The following is a 19,604-nucleotide window of genomic DNA, read 5'->3' as shown; positions in this document are numbered from 1 at the left end:
ACGAAGTTTTTTGTATCCAATCTTCCGGATCGGTGTAGCGGGAATGATTTGGCAGGGTATGTTCGGGTGCATGCAGAGATCTATGATATTTACATAGCGAGACAAGACGGGTAACAGGTTTGGATTCGTGTCTCTGTTGGATGTGAAGAATACCGGGGAGATGGAAAAAACTTTGTCCAATATCCGGATGGGTGATTACAAGCTTACTTTCAACGTTGCACGGTTTATACTAGAGGAAGGGGAGATCAATAGTAGACAAACAGAGAAAGTAAAACCAAAAGTTGTTACAGGATCGGGTGCCATGGCCATGAAAGGGAAGGATACTAGTGGTGATGTAAATGTGGGATTGAGAACGTTCAGAGATGTTATGTTGGGTAGGCCTACGGAGAAGCAGGAGGGGAAAGTAATAACAGTCAACGAAGAAGCCATAGGACAAAAACACGTGTTGGGTAAAGCGGTGATTGTGGCGATGGGGGATTTTAAAGCTCTGAAGGCGGCAAGTGAAACAATTAAAGGTTTAATGCAGGGAGAGGGGATTGTTCAATATGTAGGTGGTATGTTTTTATTGGTCTCGTTTAAAAGCGGCGAAGATATGGAACGTTTCTATCTGTTAGCGAAGGACAAAAGGGAGGTATTCCAGTCTGTGGAGAAGTGGGTCGGGCAAACACTTCCGTTTGAAAGAATTGCATGGTTGAGGGTACAGGGTATTCCTCTACACTTAATCGACAATTCTGTTATCAATAGAATTGGGGAGAGTTTCGGTAAGATTGTTCAGCCCGGACAACATGAAGCGTGGGATTCAGACCTCTCGTATGATTATGTTGGAGTTCTAGTGTCAGAAGGAAAAAGAATACAAGAAGAGGTTGTGGTCCAATGGAAGGGTCGCAGATATAGAGTTTGGGTGGAGGAGCATATCGGAGATTGGGAACCAGATTTTTTTTAGTAAGGAAAGAGATGAGGAAGCAGCTCCGATAGGTCACTTTCAGTCTTCTTCGCCGGAGATGCCGACGTCTCACTTTTCGGATGGAAGTTTGGAAGGCACGGAATTAGTGGGGGAGGACAAGGAAAGTTCACTGAATTACCATAATGATTGCATGGAGAATAAGGAAACGTCTACAAAAAATGGAGATGATGTAGTGGCGGATAAGGAAACTGACAGGTTGTTCGGTGTGTCTATTATGGAAGATAATTCCCTAGGGAATGGTAAAAAGATTCTCTATAGCAAACGTGTGAAGAAGGTGGGTAGAAGACAGATGGGCCATGTGATGATTTCGGTAGATAATAGGCCCAGTTCGAGAAAAAGGCCCAGATTGGATGTGGATTCTAACGGCCTGGACCCTTTTGGACTGAATGCTCTTTTGGGCCTAAATAACAACAATTATGGGTGTGAGGGGCCCATGGTTTCTAATGTTATTGGAGATCAAGAGGGGGTCGGCTGATAATGCTTTGTCTGACTTTAATCTTAAGACCCAGGTAGAAGATTTTGGAGCAGGTCACGTTAATAATCTGCAATCGGTGGAGGGGTGTCCAAGAGGAGAATCGATTTTAGAGCCAGAAGAGCAGGCTCCAAGACCGGCGATGGAGATGCCGGATATTCCTTCAGCGGAGAAACAGGTCATGGCGAACAGGGGAGTTAATCAGGTGATGGAGGGACGGGTGGAGGATATACAGGCTCCCCGGAAGCAGGTGACAGAGAACAAGGACCCTTTTACCGATGTTAGCGTGGAAGTTGAAAGCACAATTAAGATGGGAACTTTACTAGGAGCTCAGTTGGCCGATTTTCAGGGTTTGGTGACCAAAGTGGTTGAGGAAGAAGGTATACAGGCAGGTAATCTATGAATTTTCTTTCAATTAATGCGAGGGGTTTGGGAGTTCCAGGGAAAAAGGACTGGATTAAGCATTTAAGGTGCAAGAATGGGGTTGATTTCGTTGCTATTCAGGAGTCTAAGGTTGTTAGCTCTGATAGTTTCGAGTGTAGGGATTGTTGGGGGAGGGGGAATGTTGATTTTGACATGGTGGAGGCTATGGGGCGTTCAGGTGGCCTGATTAATATTTGGAATACAAGGGTGTTCAATAAGAGTTATTCTGATTCGGATCCTAACTTTCTTAGAACTACGGGGATTTTGGTGGATGATGGGTCAGTGTTGAATATCCTGAATGTTTACGCTCCTCAGAATGTCATGGCTAAAAGAAATCTTTGGGGCAAACTGAAGGAGATGATTACTGCTACACAAGGTTTATGGATTGTTCTAGGAGACTTTAATGCGGTTCGTAGTAAAGAAGAAAGAAAGAACTCGAGGTTCAATAACACATGTGCTTCGGACTTTAACTCTTTTATTGATGAAGCAGAATTACAAGAATATTATATGAGGGGGAGTCAATTTACGTATGTTGCTGTCAATAACGGTAAAGCCAAGTTTAGCAAGATTGATCTGGTTTTGGTGAGTCAAAGTTTCTTTAATAAATGGCCATTGGCTTGTCTTAGAACGCTATCAAGAGATATGTCTGACCACACCCCTCTTCTTTTATCGTTATCGGATTCTAATTATGGTTATAAACCTTTTCGTTGGTTCAACTCTTGGCTAGAGAGAGAGGGTTGTAAGGAGGTTGTTATAAAAGCATACTCTGAATGCTCGGTCAAGGGCAGACCTGATGTTGTTCTTAATAATAAGTTGAAGGTGGTTAGGGAGGAGCTGAGGAAATGGTGGGCTATAACCATTAAAAAAGAAGGCGAGGAATTAGAAAGTTATAAGGGTGAGATCCAAAGGTTTGAGTCTATTATGGAAGATAGGGATTTAGAGGAGGATGAGGTGTGGATTTGGGAGGAATGCAAGAAGGGAGTCGCTCAAGTTAATCAATGGAAGTGTAGAGATATGCAGCAAAAATCCCAGGTTAGATGGGCGTCGAAGGGGATGATAATTCTGCGTATTTTCATAGAGTGGTTAATGGCAGGAAAGCGTCGAATGATATTCCAGGTCTTTTGGTGAACGGGCATTGGATTTCTAAGCCTAATCTGGTTAAGAAAGAAGTTTTTAATTTCTACCGAAACCATTTTGCGGATCAGCTCTCGTCACGGCCGAATCTGGTGTGCGATAATTTTACTTTTGTTCCAGTAGAGGATGCATTGAGGTTAGTTCGACCCTTCACTAAACAGGAGATTCGTGATGCGGTTTTTGATTGCGGTTCAGATAGAGCCCCGGGGCCAGACGGTTTTAATTTCAAGTTTATTAAATATTTTTGGAGTTTTTTGGAAGAGGATTTTTTCTAGGTATTTAATGCTTTTCTTGATACTGGGGTCATCAGTAGAGGTTGCAATACTGCTTTTATTACTTTAATCCCGAAGACTAGTGCTCCTATTGGCTTGAAAGATTATAGACCAATTACACTTACACTAGTGGGAGTTATTAGTAAAGTGTTGTCAAAGGTGTTAGCCGAAAGGGTTAAAGTGATAATGGGGAAGATAATTTCTTATACTCAGTCGGCGTTTCTTAAAGGTATATTTATTCTGGATGGCCCGCTCATTATTAATGAGTGGTACGGGTGGATTAAGAAGACGGATAGGAAGGGATTTTTGTTGAAAATTGACTTTGAAAAGGCGTATGATAACGTCAATTGGAGTTTTCTTCTTTCAGTGATGGGGCAAATGGGTTTTCCAGATAAATGGCTGTCGTGGGTTAAAGGGATTATTGGGTCAGCTAGATCGGCTGTTCTAGTTAATGGGTCACCCACGTTTGATTTTCCGTGTCAAAAGGGGACCAGACAAGGCGATCCGTTATCCCCTTTTCTTTTTCTTATCGTCATGGAGGCGTTTTCTTGTCTAGTCCGTAAAGCGTGTGACTTGGGGGAGAGTAAGGTCTTTAGAACTTGCAATGGGGGGCCTCAATTATCTCATTTACTGTATGCGGATGGTGCTTTGATTTTGGGGGAATGGTCAAGAGAGAACATCGAGAAAACGGCCCGGTTACTCAGAGTTTTTTACTTATGCTCGGGGTTAAAGGTTAATATCAAGAAGTCTTCGTTGTTTGGCATAGGGGTGGGGGATGTTGATGTTAATGAGATGGCGGGAATCATAGGGTGCAACGTTGGCGAGTTCCCTTTCGAGTATTTAGGGATTAAAGTAGGTGCTAATATGAACAAGATTTGTCACTGGGATCCGGTTATACAAACGGTGAAAAAGCGGCTAGCCACTTGGAAGGCAAACACGTTATCAATGGGTGGTAGGTTAATATTGATCAAGTCTGTGTTATCTAGTCTTCCGGTATATTATTTTTCTTTATACAAAGCTCCTGTTAAGGTGACTGAACAATTGGAAAAAATAATGAGTAATTTTTTGTGGGGAGGATCGAGTGTTGAAAAGAAAATGAGTTGGGTTGCGTTGCATGGGATACGGTTACAAAGACTAAGAAAAATGGGGGTCTGGGTATTTCAAAACTAAGGGATGTCAATTTTGCTCTTCTGGCGAAATGGGCATGGAGATTTAAATCGCAAAAGGGCTGCTTTTGGCGGAATATTGTTGAGATGATACATGGGGGGAGGGGTCGGTGGTTGTTTCTGCCTTCCAACCGTCGGTTCAAAGGATGCTGGAATAATATGGTTAAGGAGTTCGAGAGGCAAAAGTTTAAAGGGAAGCCTTTCAGTTCGTTTATAAGGGTCAAGGTTGGGAATGGGTTATCGGTTAATTTCTGGACCGATCTGTGGGTTGGATCTACTTTATTAAAACACTGGTGGCCTAGTTTGTATAAACTAGAACAAAATAAAGATTGTTCGGTAGCGGAAAGGATGAACGGAAATATGGAGGGGACACGGTTCAATCCGAAGTGGAAGAGGGGTCTAGCTACTGTGGAGGAGATATCAGAATTGCAAGATGTTAATTTTCTTTTATCTAATGTTTTGTTAACAGGTGCTAAAGATCATTGGTTTTGGGGTGAGGATGATAAGGATCCTTTCACAGTAGCGGAGGTCAAGAGGTTGGTTAGAGAAGAGAAAGAGGTGGGCCGGGATCATCTAATGAGGTGGGAATCTTGGGTGCCGAATAAGGTTAATATTTTCGTTTGGAGAGCTGAGATGGAGCGAATTCCGACTAAAGTGGCTTTGATTAATCGAAGGATAAATATTCAAGATGGTTTGTGCAGTTTATGTGACGCTGGGGACGAAGATGTGATGCATTTGTTCACAGGGTGCGGTTTTGTGTCTGGCGTTTGGGAGGCAATTGGGAGATGGTGTAAGATCGGGTCTTTATTAGCGTTTGATTTTAAAGATATTTTGGCTATACATGAGCAGGTTTCGGGAGGTAAATGGGCCAAAAAGGTGATTAGAGGGGTGGTTATGATAACGTGTTGGGTGGTTTGGAAAACTCGGAACGCTAAAGTTTTTCGCGACATAACTCCTAGCGTCAGAGAGGTGATTGCTTTAGTTAAATCTTGGTCTTTTTTATGGTTGAAAAGTAGGTCGAAGTTTTCAGATTTAATGTGGAAAGACTGGGTTAGTAATCCTGTATATATGTTGTAATTTGGTGGTTCGGCGGTCCTTGTTTTGAGGGCTCGCCTGGTTTTTGTTTTTTATAAAGTTCTCTGTTCAAAAAAAAAAAAAAATTGGGTTAGCCATTAAAAAAATATTTAACTAATCACTTCAGGATGTTACACAGAATATTAAAAACAGATGATTGGTAGATTCGTCATCTACAAATTAACGACGTTTGATACCTTCACAAACATATAATAACGGATCTTTCAATTGATAAAAGTCCTATGATTTATAGTATATAGTAGATTTATTCCAACTTTGTGTTTTGGTTGGATATTTATTTATGACGAACCCATCTTCTACACAGTGGTAAACCAAGATTTTTTTTTATAGAGACGGTCGAGAAGCTTAACCAAAATTTTGTAGAAGTTTACCAGCATTTTACAAATAAAACCGACTTTTTTTTTTCATGGAGAGCAGACTATGTTTATACAATGGATTCGGCCCTACTTTTGATTTACGTTTAATTTAGTATATATTTCAAACTCAAAGTTCATAGGATTTTTCTTTTTGTGAAATTTTGTTCATAATTTTAACTCGTTTATGGATTTTATAATCTAACTAACGACTACATTTTGGGCACGTGCCTTTACTGATTTGAGTTTTGGATTGTTATTTTTTGGTTTGTCTTCTTGTAGTTGTTTGGTTATTTGCATAAATAAATAATTCAAACGTGTTTACAGACATACCCAACGTGAACTTCATTAGTACACAAGCATTTTTTTTAATCCCTTTATAAATTGACTAAAGAACCAAACACGGATTGTTATAACAACCACATGCATAATTTGAATTCAAGAAAATGTTAAAAAAGGATAAATTAAAATGCTAAACATTACTGAATACACTATCTGGACTCGCAAATTTAAAAATATGACATGTGTTAAAATTGAATTACTAAACATTATTTAGGCTAAGGGGTGTGGGGAAGGGTTCGTGGAAGCCACTTGGCGTCGGCGCCAAAAGGGAACGTTGCCTCTGGATTGGCTTTGGTGGCGTCGGTGAATATTACCCGATCTCCCCGATGAAAGTTGTGGGTGTGTGTATGGGTCCAATCAAAAAAAAAAAAGGAAAGGGAAAGGGGAGGAGGGGGAGCACAACCTTTGACGGGGAAGAGGGATGAGGTGGAAGGGGAAAGTGAGGTGGCGCTGAGGTTGAGCACACCCCATAGCTTTATAATGAATATAACTCTATAGAGCCCTTAAACATGTTTATAAATAGTAGTTTTACAAAATGATTGAAGGTTTATAATCAATATGTGTTCTAAAAATCGTGCCTTGCCGGTGCTTGGATTTTGCCAAATGGGTCAAAGGAGAGGGTTTAAGTAAGTTTTGTTATGTTAACACTTATCCCCCCCCCCCCACCCCCGGCCGCCTCTCTATAAATTAACGTTATATATAGGTTTCCAATAAAGAGAAAACCCTCCCGTAAGTTGAATTATATATAAAAAGTCCAATCCGATAAATCCATATCTATCCCTAGTCAGTACCATATGACGGACCCAATTTTTTCATAGGCGTGGAATTTTTTTAGGGTGGTTCGTTGCATGTTAGTGCATTTTACATGTTAAGTAACCCAATACAACATCAACATACCAAACATCTTTATATAACTTGAGTTATATAATACATAGGGGAAGGTTCAAATGAAAACCACTAATTATTGTAAAAACTCGAAAACTAATTAAAAAAGCCAAAAAAACATACCAAAATGTTTTTGTTTTTTTGTTTTTTTGTTTTTTTTTTTTTTTTGCGTACCAATTTTTGCTATTTTTATATATAAAAAAAATTCAAAAAAAAAAATTTGTAGTGCACAGTATGCTACACATGTGTACTACAATTTTTTTAAAAAAAAAAAGGTTTTTTTATATAAAAAACCTGCGATTTTTATAAAAAAATTGAAAAAAAATTGTTGTGTTTTTTAGGGATTTTTTAGTCAGTTTTCGAGTTTTCACAATAAAAGTGGTTTTTATTTGAACCATCCCCATAATATATATTGTGGTTACAACTTATACGATAGGTCATTATACGGGTTAGGCCCAATGGTATAGTTTATGGTGGGTCAATTAACCAGTGTTTTCGGCCTTTTGCAAGTACATTCTGTGTGCAACTATTCTCAATTTCTCATCGGATTTTTCATATTCCAAAATCACTCTAGGCTGGCCCTAGTTTTTTTAGTTATAATAAAAGATCGAAAATATAAATATATCTAAATAATACGATGTAACTACAGTGTCGATGTGATAGTCCACTCTAATACCAACTGAAGGCATAATAGTCTCTACTAATCCTATTTTAGGAATTATACGAGCCTAGCAAACAGGCAGATCGTATTGGGTGGTGGATAGGTCAGGGCGCTGGGCGGGTTTGGGCCAAAGTTTAGAAAAAGTTCAATTTAAATCGGGTCAAAACGGTTCCTAGGCACAATATGTTTAGGTAAAAACAGGTTGTTCAAAAAAGGTACAATTTAAATCGGGTCTTGGGTTTAACTCTCACAAACAACAGAAACAAAGGAAATTTACCGTTCAAACTGTAAAGTCGAGATGTTCCAATTTAAGTGAACATAGTTTAAACATTTTGGCTTGCCCTCTTGATCCGTTATCTAGTGGATAGCATCAACAATGCTCACACATAACAAGTGGAAATATTTGAGATTTATGAATCAAAACTTGTTGAAATCAATTAAGGTTAGATTTAAATTGTTTTATTTAATCAAATGTTCATATCTTTAGTGAAGAAACATTAACTCTAATCCACAGGTGATAGGCTAGTAATGTCTCAACCGGGGGTTATCTCTCAATCTCTTCTCTCGATCAACGTAAGCTAGAATCCTACAAATATGATCTGCAAAACTCAAACAACACCGTTAGCTCGTTACGAGGAGGAGAGGCTCTTCTCATAACCAAGCTCCAACGTGAAAACAAGTATTGTTCTTTTTAGAGAAAAAGGAAACAAGTGCATTGTTCTTTAAGAGTGAGAGAGCAGAAATCGGATCCTTAAACAGTTAAACCTTTGGTGAAGGCTTGTATTTATAGTCGGATGGTTGGAGAAGGAGGAGGGCTGATTGGGCGAGACGTCGTTGTCAAGGAATATCCATTTGGTCCCCCATGTCGCGCTAGGTAATGTGCGCAGAGGTGGAGTACGATCACGCGCCGTGATTGGCTACACCCCGCTTTCAAGGTGTACTTCCTTTCTCGTCTGCTCTCAGCCGTTAGTGGAGATTGAGAAGAGGTGAAATGACGCACGCTGATTGGCCACATGTCGTTATCGACTCTACTATTTGTCTCCAGCATGATTGAGAAGAGGTGAATTATCGTCTGTGATCAACGGTTGGGTACAGGGGTGAGGTGGAGAATCATAAGACAAGGTGCGAGCCGTCGTCAGGCCCGCCTGTCGTTTTTCTTGGAGCAACCTATTGTATTCTTTAGCGAGTTGGGCCTCCTTTTTAATGAACCAGTTTTCTAAGGTGTCATTATCTTGCGGCTGTTGGTCTTGAGGCGTTGTGTGTCCGCATGGAAACTGAAAGACGAGTTTTGATTCATCATTGGCGTACTGTTAGCCACCTTTGTGATGGTGCCAACAGTGTGATCCTCCTTTTGGTACTCATCATCCCCATAATTTGAGCTTGAACCAAAAGGCGGAGGAGGAAGATTAACCATGATGATCGAAAAAAGATAAAATGAAGGGGTATGGTCCCAAAAAGCCGCGCTGACAAATCAGGTCGCGCGCGAGACCATACTCCTACATCAATCTGTCAAACTTACTAGACCCCGCGCCGACTAAATAGGTAAAACCTAGGTCGCGTGCGAGGCCCAAGCAAAGTTAAAGCTCAGATTCTACACTTAGCATCCTGGATGAAAACCCTCCACGCTCAGATTCTACACTTAGCATCCTTGATGTAGTGAGTAGTACGATAATGAAGATCAAACACGTTGATTCTGTGAATGCCCGTGTCGTTCTTACCCAACCCCAAAATTCAACCCAAAAGGCTTGGAATTTGAAGTGAAAAACTGTTTTTCTCAAAATTCAATTCTGATCTTTCATTTCACTAGGGCAATACATAAATAGAGACAGAAATTCGAAACGGGCCTAAAAAAGACAACGGGCCAAACACAAGCCCAAAAACAAAATGCCCAAAATACTTGAAAAAACATAAAAATGGAAAAAACTAATAGAAATAAGCGTTTTTTTCGGCACGGACGATGACCCAAACCGCCGTCGGCAGTTTGCAGCAAGATAGAGCTCGTTCTCCCGTTCGTTTTGACTGGTCACACGCCCCAAACGGACCTCCGTAGCCCAAGTTAGAGCCATTTCAGTGAAGCCCCTTTTGTGACGCGATCTTGGGCCTCCAAGTACCGGATGGCCCGCTCTTCTACGCTTGGGCCCGCATCATTCCCTCCTGGGTAGACAAAATTCGACCTCGAATCCGCAGCAACCTCATCATCAGACGAATCCCCATGAAAAGGCAGCAAATGTTTGACATTGAAAACATCAGAGCAACGAATATGGCTTGGTAACTTCAGACGATAGGCATTAGAATTTATCTTCTGCACAATCTCTACTGGCCCAATCTTCTTGGCTGACAACTTATTATACTCCCCCACTGAGAAGCGATCCTTAGTCAAAATGGCCCAAACAAAATCACCCTCTTCAAAATCAACTTGCCTACGCTTTTGATCTGCAGCTTGCTTGTACTTTGAATTAGCGTTGGCCAAGTTATCCTGCACAGCTTTATGAACATCATGTAACCCAACCACAAAATCTTGCACTTTTTTGGGAACAGAACCTGGTGAAGGAAGTGACATCAAATCAAGAGGACCCCGAGGCTTAGCAGAATAGACCACCTCAAACGGACTAAACCCAGTACTCCTATTAACAGCATGATTATGAGCAAACTCAGCCTGACAAAGCTTTTGATCCCACGACTTCACATGATCACCCACAAGACACCGCAAAAGATTACCAAGTGATCGATTAACAACCTCTGTCTGCCCATCAGTTTGTGGGTGATAAGCACTGCTAAAATTGAGCTGAGTGTTCACCATTTTCCATAAACTGCGCTAAAAGTGACTCAAGAAACGAGTATCCCGATCAGAAACTATAGAAGACGGCAAACCATGCAAACGATAGATATCTCGAAAGAACAACTGAGCCACATTAACTGCATCCGTTGTCTTCTTGCAAGGAATAAAGTGCACCATTTTAGAAAACCGGTCCACCACGACGAAGATCGAATCATTACCACGCTGAGTACGGGGTAACCCCAACACAAAATCCATGCTAATATCTACCTAAGGTTGCTGAGGAATGGGTAGAGGCATATAAAGCCCTGCGTTGGTAGTTGTGCCTTTTGAAACTTGACAGATCCTGCAACGTCTAACAAACCGTTCAACATCCCTCCGCAAAGTAGGCCAAAAATAAGAAGACTGCACCAGTCGTAAAGTACGGTCTCTTCCCACGTGCCCTTCTCCATGCAGTTCTTTAATTATTTGAAGTCGGAGGCTGGAATTGGGAATACACAATTGATTTTCCTTAAAAAGAAAGCCATCATGCACAAGAAAATCTGCCCTCTTCCCCAACTGCACATCCTGCAAAATGACAGAAAAATATGGATCTGCTGTGAGCTGTTCCATGAGATTGTCTAGCCCGGGTACAACAACTCTCATAGAAACAAGCAGGCTACTCCTCCTGCTCAAGGCATCTGCCACACGATTCGAGATTCCAGACTTATGCTTCACAACAAAGGTAAACTTTTCCAAGAAAGCCATCCATCGGGCATGCTTATGTGAAACTTTATCTTGACTGCGGATATGCCTCAGCGAATCATGGTCTGTAAATAAAACAAACTCCTTGTGAAACAAATAGTGACGCCAATGTTTCACAGCCTGGACCACTGCATAAAATTCAAGATCATAAGTACTGTAACGTAACTTTGGCCCAGTCAACTTCTCACTGAAATAAGAAACTGGACGCCCCCCTTGACTTAGGACTGCCCCAATACCACCCTGCGAGGCATCTGTGTGCAACTCAAAAACCCGAGAAAAATCTGGCAAAATAAGAATTGGTGCTGATGTAAGCTTTTCTTTGATTAACTGAAAAGCTGATTCTGCCTCCTCAGTCCATATAAAGGTCTTTCCCTTCATGCAGTCAGTCACTGGTGCCATAAGGGAACTGAAATTTCGAATGAACCGTCTATAAAATGAAGCAAGACCATGGAAGCTACGTACTTCAGTTATTGTAGTGGGGGTTGGCCACTGCTTAACAGCCGCTACCTTGGATTCATCCACCTGTATCCCGTCACCAGAAACAACATACCCCAAAAACAGGACCTTAGGGACCATAAAGACACACTTCTTTCTGGCTGCATACAAGTTATCCCTTCGGAGCAAGGTCAAAACCTGCCGTACATGCTTTACATGCTCATCAAAATTAGGGCTATAAATAAGAACATCATCAAAATAAACCACAACAAACTTGCCAATAAAGGGCCTAAACAACTGGTTCATGACCCGCATAAACGTACTAGGGGCATTGGACAACCCAAAAGGCATCACTAACCATTCATACAACCCCTCACGAGTCTTGAAGGCGGTTTTCCACTCATCCCCAGGCCTGAGTCGGATCTGGTAATACCCACTCTTCAAGTCTAGTTTCGTGAAAATAGTGGCACCGCTAATTTGATCAAGCAAATCATCAAGTCGAGGAATATGAAACCTGTACCTCACAGTGATCTTGTTGACTGCACGACTGTCAACACACATACGCCACGTCCCATCCTTCTTTGGAGTCAACAGAGCAGGGACAGCACAAGGACTCATGCTTTCCCGAACATACCCTTTAGAAATTAAATCTTCAACCTGCCGACGTAATTCCTCATGCTCCTTTGGACTCATTCTGTAATGGGGCTTATTGGGTAGCTGGGACCCCGGTTCCAAATCAATGTGATGTTGGATGTCTCGTAGGGGTGGCAACCCGGCAGGTAAATCATCTGGGAAAACATCAACAAACTCCTCGAATAACGGAACCATACATTCAGGAATGTCGACTTCCTCGGCCACAGGCTTCCCAATCAAAATAAAAACATTGTCTGCTTCCTCCAACTCATCTTGAAACTGACTAATGGTCAACAGAGTGCCCGACTGTTTCGTGGCTAATTGCTTAGGCTTGCTAGGAACAAGAGTGATCTTCACACCACCAAACAGGAAACTATACGTATTGGACCGCCCGTTATGTTCTATATTACGCTCGTACTCCCAAGGCCTGCCCAACAATAAGTGACACGCGTCCATAGGGACCACATCACACACGACATCATCCTTGTACGTGGACCCAATGGAAATTGAAACCAGTGCCCTTTTAGATACCGTCACTTCACCTCCCTTTTTCAGCCATTGAAGCTTGTACGGTTTCGGGTGACTCTCTGTCTTCAAGGCCAACTTTTGGACTGCCTCTTCAGAAATCAGGTTGTCGCAACTCCCGGAATCGATGACGAACGTGCAAACCTTTCCCAAAATAGTGCATGTTGAGTGGAAGATGTTATGCTTCAGCCAATCATCCCCATCTGCCTTTGGTGTATAGCAAGAACGTCTAACCACCAAATTTACCCCAACATCACCAGTCACAACCTCCTCTTCATATTCAGTTTCTTCATCGTAGACTGGGTTATTCTCATACTCCTCATACTGTTCATCTTCAGACTCAGCAAATAAGTGTCTTTTACCAGCCTTTTTGCACTCAGCTTGACGATGGCCCGTCTCACCACAGTTGAAACACCTCGGACCACTACTGCTAGCCCCCTTAGAAGTAGGCCCGGTATTACTACCCCCCGGCTTCCCCTGACTAGGCCCGCCACGAGGTGCCCCACTGCCTGACCCAACGTTTCCCCCAGCGGGGGTAAATGAACCGCCCACTCGACGGTTTTGCTTCTCAAAGGCCAACGCCCGTTGGTGTGCCTCAGGAATGGTTAACGGATCAAAAAGATTCACAGCCTCCATGATCTGAACCCTTAGACCCCCAATATACCGGGAGACAAGTTGCTCCTCCGGTTCTTGAATATCATTCCTCGCAATCAACTGGTAAAACTCAGTTGTATAATCATCAACCGATTTAGCCCCCTGTTTTAAATTCTGCAGACGCTGGTACATCAACCTTTGAAAGTTATGAGGCAAAAAGTTGGACCGCAAGCATTTTTTCATCTTGGTCCATGTCACGATCCTTGACTTCCCGAGCCTGTTTCGTGTTAACTTCAACTGTTGCCACCACGCAGAGGCCCTACCACGTAACCTGGTAGCGATCAAGGCCACCCGCTTATTTTCAGGCACCTCCTTGTATTCAAACACCTCCTCCACGGTAGCCAACCAATCGATGAACCCCTCTGGATTCAAACTAGACCCATCAAATTCTGGAATATCAACTCTAATCCCAGAATCCCAACGCCTGTTGCCCCCTCCACGTTCACCCCTTGGTCTCCCTTCCTGTTCGTCTTCGGAAGCCGAACCGTCACCAAATGGGTTACTAAAATCAGAACCATACCCGTCATTGGGTCCCTGCCTCCTACGATTGATCAAATCGGCCATCCGATCAGTCAACTGATTGACCACTTGATCCAACCGCTCATCCACTCTCGCCATGAGTCGCTGCTCCAACTCTCGTTCATACACTTCATCGAGAGGCCTGTTGTTGTTTCTCCTCGGAGGCATTTTGAGCCAGGAATTCGGCTCTGATACCAACTGATGTAGTGAGTAGTACGATAATGAAGATCAAACACGTTGATTCTGTGAATGCCCGTGTCGTTCTTCCCCAACCCCAAAATTCAACCCAAAAGGCTTGGAATTTGAAGTGAAAAACTGTTTTTCTCAAAATTCAATTCTGATCTTTCATTTCACTAGGGCAATACATAAATAGAGACAGAAATTCGAAACGGGCCTAAAAAAGACAACGGGCCAAACACAAGCCCAAAAACAAAATGCCCAAAATACTTGAAAAAACATAAAAATGGAAAAAACTAATAGAAATAAGCGTTTTTTCGGCACGGACGATGACCCAAACCGCCGTAGGCGGTTTGCAGCAAGATAGAGCTCGTTCTCCCGTTCGTTTTGACTGGTCACACGCCCCAAACGGACCTCCGTAGCCCAAGTTAGAGCCATTTCAGTGAAGCCCCTTTTGTGACGCGATCTTGGGCCTCCAAGTACCGGATGGCCCGCTCTTCTACGCTTGGGCCCGCATCAATCCTGGATGAAAACCCTCACTCCCTGGACCTTGCACCGACTATATGGATGTGCTCCAGAGGCCGCGCGAGGACAGAAGCGCGGGTCCATCCTGGACAAGACGAAAGGTACGAGTGGCAGAGAAATGGGCCAATCAGCGTCCAACAGGTTGTATCCTATCGTGCTCCACGATTAGCAATCGTGCAGATGACAAGAAGGTATACAAGGACGCCTACGTGGCACCAATCAGAGGGCGGCGACATCTGCCCCATGATCTCCACTCACCTGCTGATGTAAGGGAGACAACAAGGACAACAACCAGGACACGTGGCTCCACTCAGGGTGCACCAGCTCCATTAACCTTCTAGAAACGCTAACGGCCATGACAGAAGGGACAAAAAGGATATTCCTTGCTGTCGACTCCAGGCCCAAGGCCCATCAGCCCATCTCCTTCTACACTACTCCGGCTATAAATAGGGACATTCATGTACATGTTAATTCTATTCTGTTCTATGCTCTCACTATTAATCACACATTTATTCCCTCAAAACATATACTTATTCTCACGTCGGAGAGTGCTTAAGAGAAGAACCCCCCTATTCCCTTCCTCTTAACGAGCTTAACGGGGTGTTTAGTGTTTTGCAGGGAGATCAAGGCGTCAGCTCAGGAAGGATTAAGAAGATTAACCTTTATGGTCGAAACATAAACCAAACTAATCACTAAAATTAGTTCCGTGTTTCTTGAGAAAAGAATGAAGAGAAAGTGTTGTTCTTGCGGATGGAATGATGCAAATGAAGAGAAACCAAGCCTGATCCACGGGCGATAGGCAAGTAATGTCTCGACCGGGGGGTTATCTCTCAATCTCTTTTCTGGATCCGCATAAGCTAGAATCCGTCAAATGTGATCTACAAAACTAAAACAACATCGTTGGCTCGTTAAGAGAAAGTGAAAGGGGTTTTCTCGTAACCAGGCTCTGGCATTAGAATAAGTATTGTTCTTTCTGGAAAGAAAGGAAACAAGTGTGTGTTAAGAGTGAGAGAGAGCAGGAAATTAGATTCTTAAACCTTTGGTGAAGGCTGGAATATATAATCGGATGGTTGGAGAAGGAAGAGGGCCGATTGGGTGAGACGTCGCTATCAAGGAATATTGATTTGGTCCCCACTCTCACGGCGGGTAATGCATGCAGAGGTGAAAGTACCATCGCGCACCGTGATTGGATGTAGGTCGCTTTCAAGGTGTACTTCTTGTCTCGTCTACCCTCAACCGTTAGTGGAGATTGAGGGGAAGGGGATTGGCCACATGTCACTATCGTCTGTATTATTTGTCTTGTGCAAGATTGAGCATCGTGGGGATCGTCTAACATAGAGCCTTGCTTGCGTTGGTTGGCTGCACGTTGCTTTCACCTTGTAGTATTTGCAACCTCTGTGTTGGCATAGTTGCGCGCCGCGATATTAGCTCGCGGTGGAACGTTGGAAACGGCTAAGTGTTTTTAGACAAAGTGTGGGTATGGTCCTGTGAGCGCAGGGGCATGGCCACGGACCGCGCGGCAGATTGGCAGTTGGGACCATACATCTTCATTTAGAACCTCGGTTTAGTCCAACAACCTCAGTGTAGTCGAGTCCACCTATGAATCCAATGGATCTCAACTAGTTACACCAAGGTAACCATATTAGTATATTACCATGCTTGGAAGTTGGAACATTGAATCAATACAACACTAAACATAGTCCCTAGGTGACTTGCCATTATCCTAGAATCTTCCTCTTGCTGGATGTTCCCTATATATTAGGAGATTTTTCATTGTATAAAATGATCTTGTAAATACCTCATTTGCATGTATTATTATATGTTAATTAACCTAGCTATAAGAATTCTCTACGAGTACGATGACGTTGGGGGAGAAAGAGCTATAGGATCCCAAGGAAGAGGCGACAGTTATGGGGGCGCAACCGCCATGGTCAAAAAAAAAAAGAAAGAGGTGGTGAGGACAGCCGGTCTCATTTTATCTATTTCAAGTTGAAGAAATTGCACTATCAAAAATAGCGTGTCAATTACGCTACAGTTTTCAAGTAGCGTGATAATCACACGCTATTTTCATTTTGTTGTAGTGAAATAATTATTTTAGCAGCATAATACTCTGGTTGACACGCTTCATACGTTTGAGAGCTATTAGTACCAGATTTTAACCGTAAATTTAAATTATAAATTCTCCAAATTAAATATTATTATATGTTTTTAATCAACCCAAACCAAAACAACAGACAACTAGTACATTATCATCTTCGTTTGTCGTTATTAATCATTCCCGCCGAAAATACATAACCACATAATACCCACCATCACCACAAACCTAACAGAAGTTGACATCTTTCATGACTCATCATTCCAAAACACACACTCTTTTTTTAAACCCTCTCATCAAACCTTCAATCTTCTTCAATGGCATCCATCACCATCTTTCTTTCAACCCTAATAATCTTATTCATTCATGTTCAAGCAACTGATCACAAAGAAGTAGCCATTAATATCACAAAACACTTCAATTTTCCAGACTTCACCACCCCAAAAACTGCTCACAACCTCATGCTGCTAGGCAGCTCCACAGTGGACAAAACGGGTCGGGTTCAGATACCCGATACAAACCCGAAAGATGTTGATCTTAAACACCTGGCTGGCCGGGCTATGTACGCGTACCCGGTCAGGGTTTTCGACCCGGTTACACGTACCCCGGCTTCGTTTAAAACGACTTTCTCGTTTCAACTTGAAACCACGCGGTCAAGTGTGGCTTCTGGTGGTGGTGGTGGTGGCGGCGGTGGAAGTGGTTTTACGTTTATGTTAGCGCCGGACGAATTCACGGTCGGGCGGGCAGGGCCGTGGCTTGGTATGTTAAATGATGCGTGTGATGAAGAATATAAAGCCGTCGGGATTGAATTCGACACACGGGAAAATGTCGAATTCGGGGATCCTAATGATAACCATATCGGGATTAATTTGGGTTCGATTGTATCGACAATCACAGTGAACGTGTCCGAATTCGGTGTTGATTTGAAAAATGGGGAGATACAGAGAGCTTGGATTGATTATCATGGTCAAGACCGGTTTTTGGAGATCCGGTTAGGGTCCGATAGCCAGGGTTATCCTACGAAACCTGTTTTCGCGGGGAAACTTGATATATCGGAATTTCTGAAAGAGTACATGTTTGTTGGGTTTTCGGCTTCTACGGGGAATTTTACGCAGATTCATAACTTGATTTCGTGGAATTTTACATCGACTAGTCGGGCTTCTCTTCGTGTACCGTCGCTGGAAACGTGTGAAAGCAAGATCATTACCGGAAATGGTGGTGGAGATGGTGGCAATTTGAATGGTTTCTTTATATTTATGTCAGTTGTTTTGCTTGCGATTGTTGCTTTGGTGAGTATATACTACAATCACAAGCGGGGTAGAGAGAAACCGAACAAGGTGGCTATGCTACCGGAGGTGAAAGAGCGGCCTCGACCGCCAAACAAACCGCGGAGGTTCACCATTTCGGAGGTTTCATCGGCTACTCGCTGTTTTGATGAGCTACACAAGGTAGCACATGATGAAAGGGGTGATGCATACAGAGGTACATTGTTAAACGGGTGCCAAGTGGTGGTGAAGCGGTTTTCTGTCGAATATTTCAAGTCTCACGGTGTTAACCGGCGGCACGTGTGTAAACAGATCAAAGCGATGAGCAAGTTACGCCACCCTAATCTAGTGCCAATTAGAGGGTGGTGCTTCGACCACCAAGAAACCATAGTTGTTTACGATTATGTACAGAACGGGGTTCTTGATGACTGGTTGTATGGGATCGGTGTCTTGCCATGGAGCAGGCGGCTCAAGGTGGTTCGAGACGTGGCACACGCATTGAATTACCTTCACTCACAAAACCATGCTCATAAAAACGTGAAAACGAGTAGTGTGTTTATCGACGTAAGTGTTCGAGCCTTGCTTGGTGATTTCGGGTTTCTAATGCCAGGTGCAGAATCAAACCGGCTCGTGGAAGCAATTGGTCAACCGACTGACGTTTTTGAGTTCGGGGTGGTTCTACTAGAGGTTGTAGCGGGAAGAAACCGGTATAGGTATAGGTCTAGGACCGAGTCTAGCTCTGAGTCTAACCTTGAAAGTGACGAGTTAGACTCGGACCTATTACAATGGGCATGGACCATGCATGAGATGAACAAGAAAGAAAGGCTTGTTGATGAAAGAATGGGTTTGGTGTTAACCCTAGACCAGGCGGTTCGAGTTGTGGATATCGGGTTATTGTGTACGCTAAAAGAGAACGCGGGGCGGCCAAGCATGTCGGAAGTGACGGAGTATTTGAAATTCGAGACGGAGATTCCCGAATTGCCCTCAAATAGGCCTGTGACTTTGTTCCCTTATACAAGCACGACACAGCTTTGTGGTAATCCTTACATGTGTGCTTCTTTTAAGTGATATATAGCTACAAGGGAATCATTGGTATACTGAATGTAATAGGCAGTTGTGTAGTGAATAGTACACTGCAAATACACTACTACTTTATCAACATCATTTGTTACAACTTGTTTTAACTAGTACTTACCCAACGAAATCTATTTTACCAAGCATACCCACAATCAAATCTATATTACAACTTGTTAGACCTCTATGTTCACCAAATTCTCGGTATTTAAAGGCTCACGGCGCAAAAGATTCCAAGTAGATATGCCAAAAATGAATCTTTTGGCAACACTTTAAGGTGCATGAAAAGCGCACACCCAAGACAAGCAAGGTGGACGTCCAATACTCCAATCTAGACCATTTTTAGTTGTTTAGCCTAGTTTTGTGGCTAATTCAGTCTGTTTGAAATTATCATTGGCCAGACGGATTTATATGT

General features: G+C 42.8%; 2 protein-coding genes across 2 annotated transcripts; both read left to right on the top strand.

Moving 5' to 3' along the window:
• The first annotated feature begins 4,590 nt into the window (after positions 1 to 4,590).
• On the top strand, positions 4,591 to 5,508 carry LOC110869722. Its single transcript, XM_022118954.1, has one exon. It carries the CDS (start codon positions 4,591 to 4,593, stop codon positions 5,506 to 5,508), a length of 918 nt encoding a protein of 305 aa, XP_021974646.1.
• An 11,565-nt stretch (positions 5,509 to 17,073) lies between these two features.
• Positions 17,074 to 19,319, top strand: LOC110872330 (L-type lectin-domain containing receptor kinase VIII.2). The gene has a single exon (XM_022121110.2). It carries the CDS (start codon positions 17,168 to 17,170, stop codon positions 19,181 to 19,183), a length of 2,016 nt encoding a protein of 671 aa, XP_021976802.1. The 5' UTR covers positions 17,074 to 17,167; the 3' UTR covers positions 19,184 to 19,319.
• Positions 19,320 to 19,604: the final 285 nt, after the last annotated feature.

The sequence above is a fragment of the Helianthus annuus genome, chromosome 8 (genome assembly GCF_002127325.2).
Source record: "Helianthus annuus cultivar XRQ/B chromosome 8, HanXRQr2.0-SUNRISE, whole genome shotgun sequence".
Classification (NCBI taxonomy): Eukaryota; Viridiplantae; Streptophyta; class Magnoliopsida; order Asterales; family Asteraceae; genus Helianthus; species Helianthus annuus.
Note: the sequence above shows the minus strand (reverse complement) of the source record. Positions and strands in the feature narration are given on the sequence as shown.

What these genes read in the sequence shown, in the direction of transcription:
- LOC110869722 (XM_022118954.1), top strand. Translation starts at nt 4,591, where the DNA reads ATGGTTAAGGAGTTCGAGAGGCAAAAGTTTAAAGGGAAGCCTTTCAGT.
- LOC110872330 (XM_022121110.2), top strand. Translation starts at nt 17,168, where the DNA reads ATGGCATCCATCACCATCTTTCTTTCAACCCTAATAATCTTATTCATT.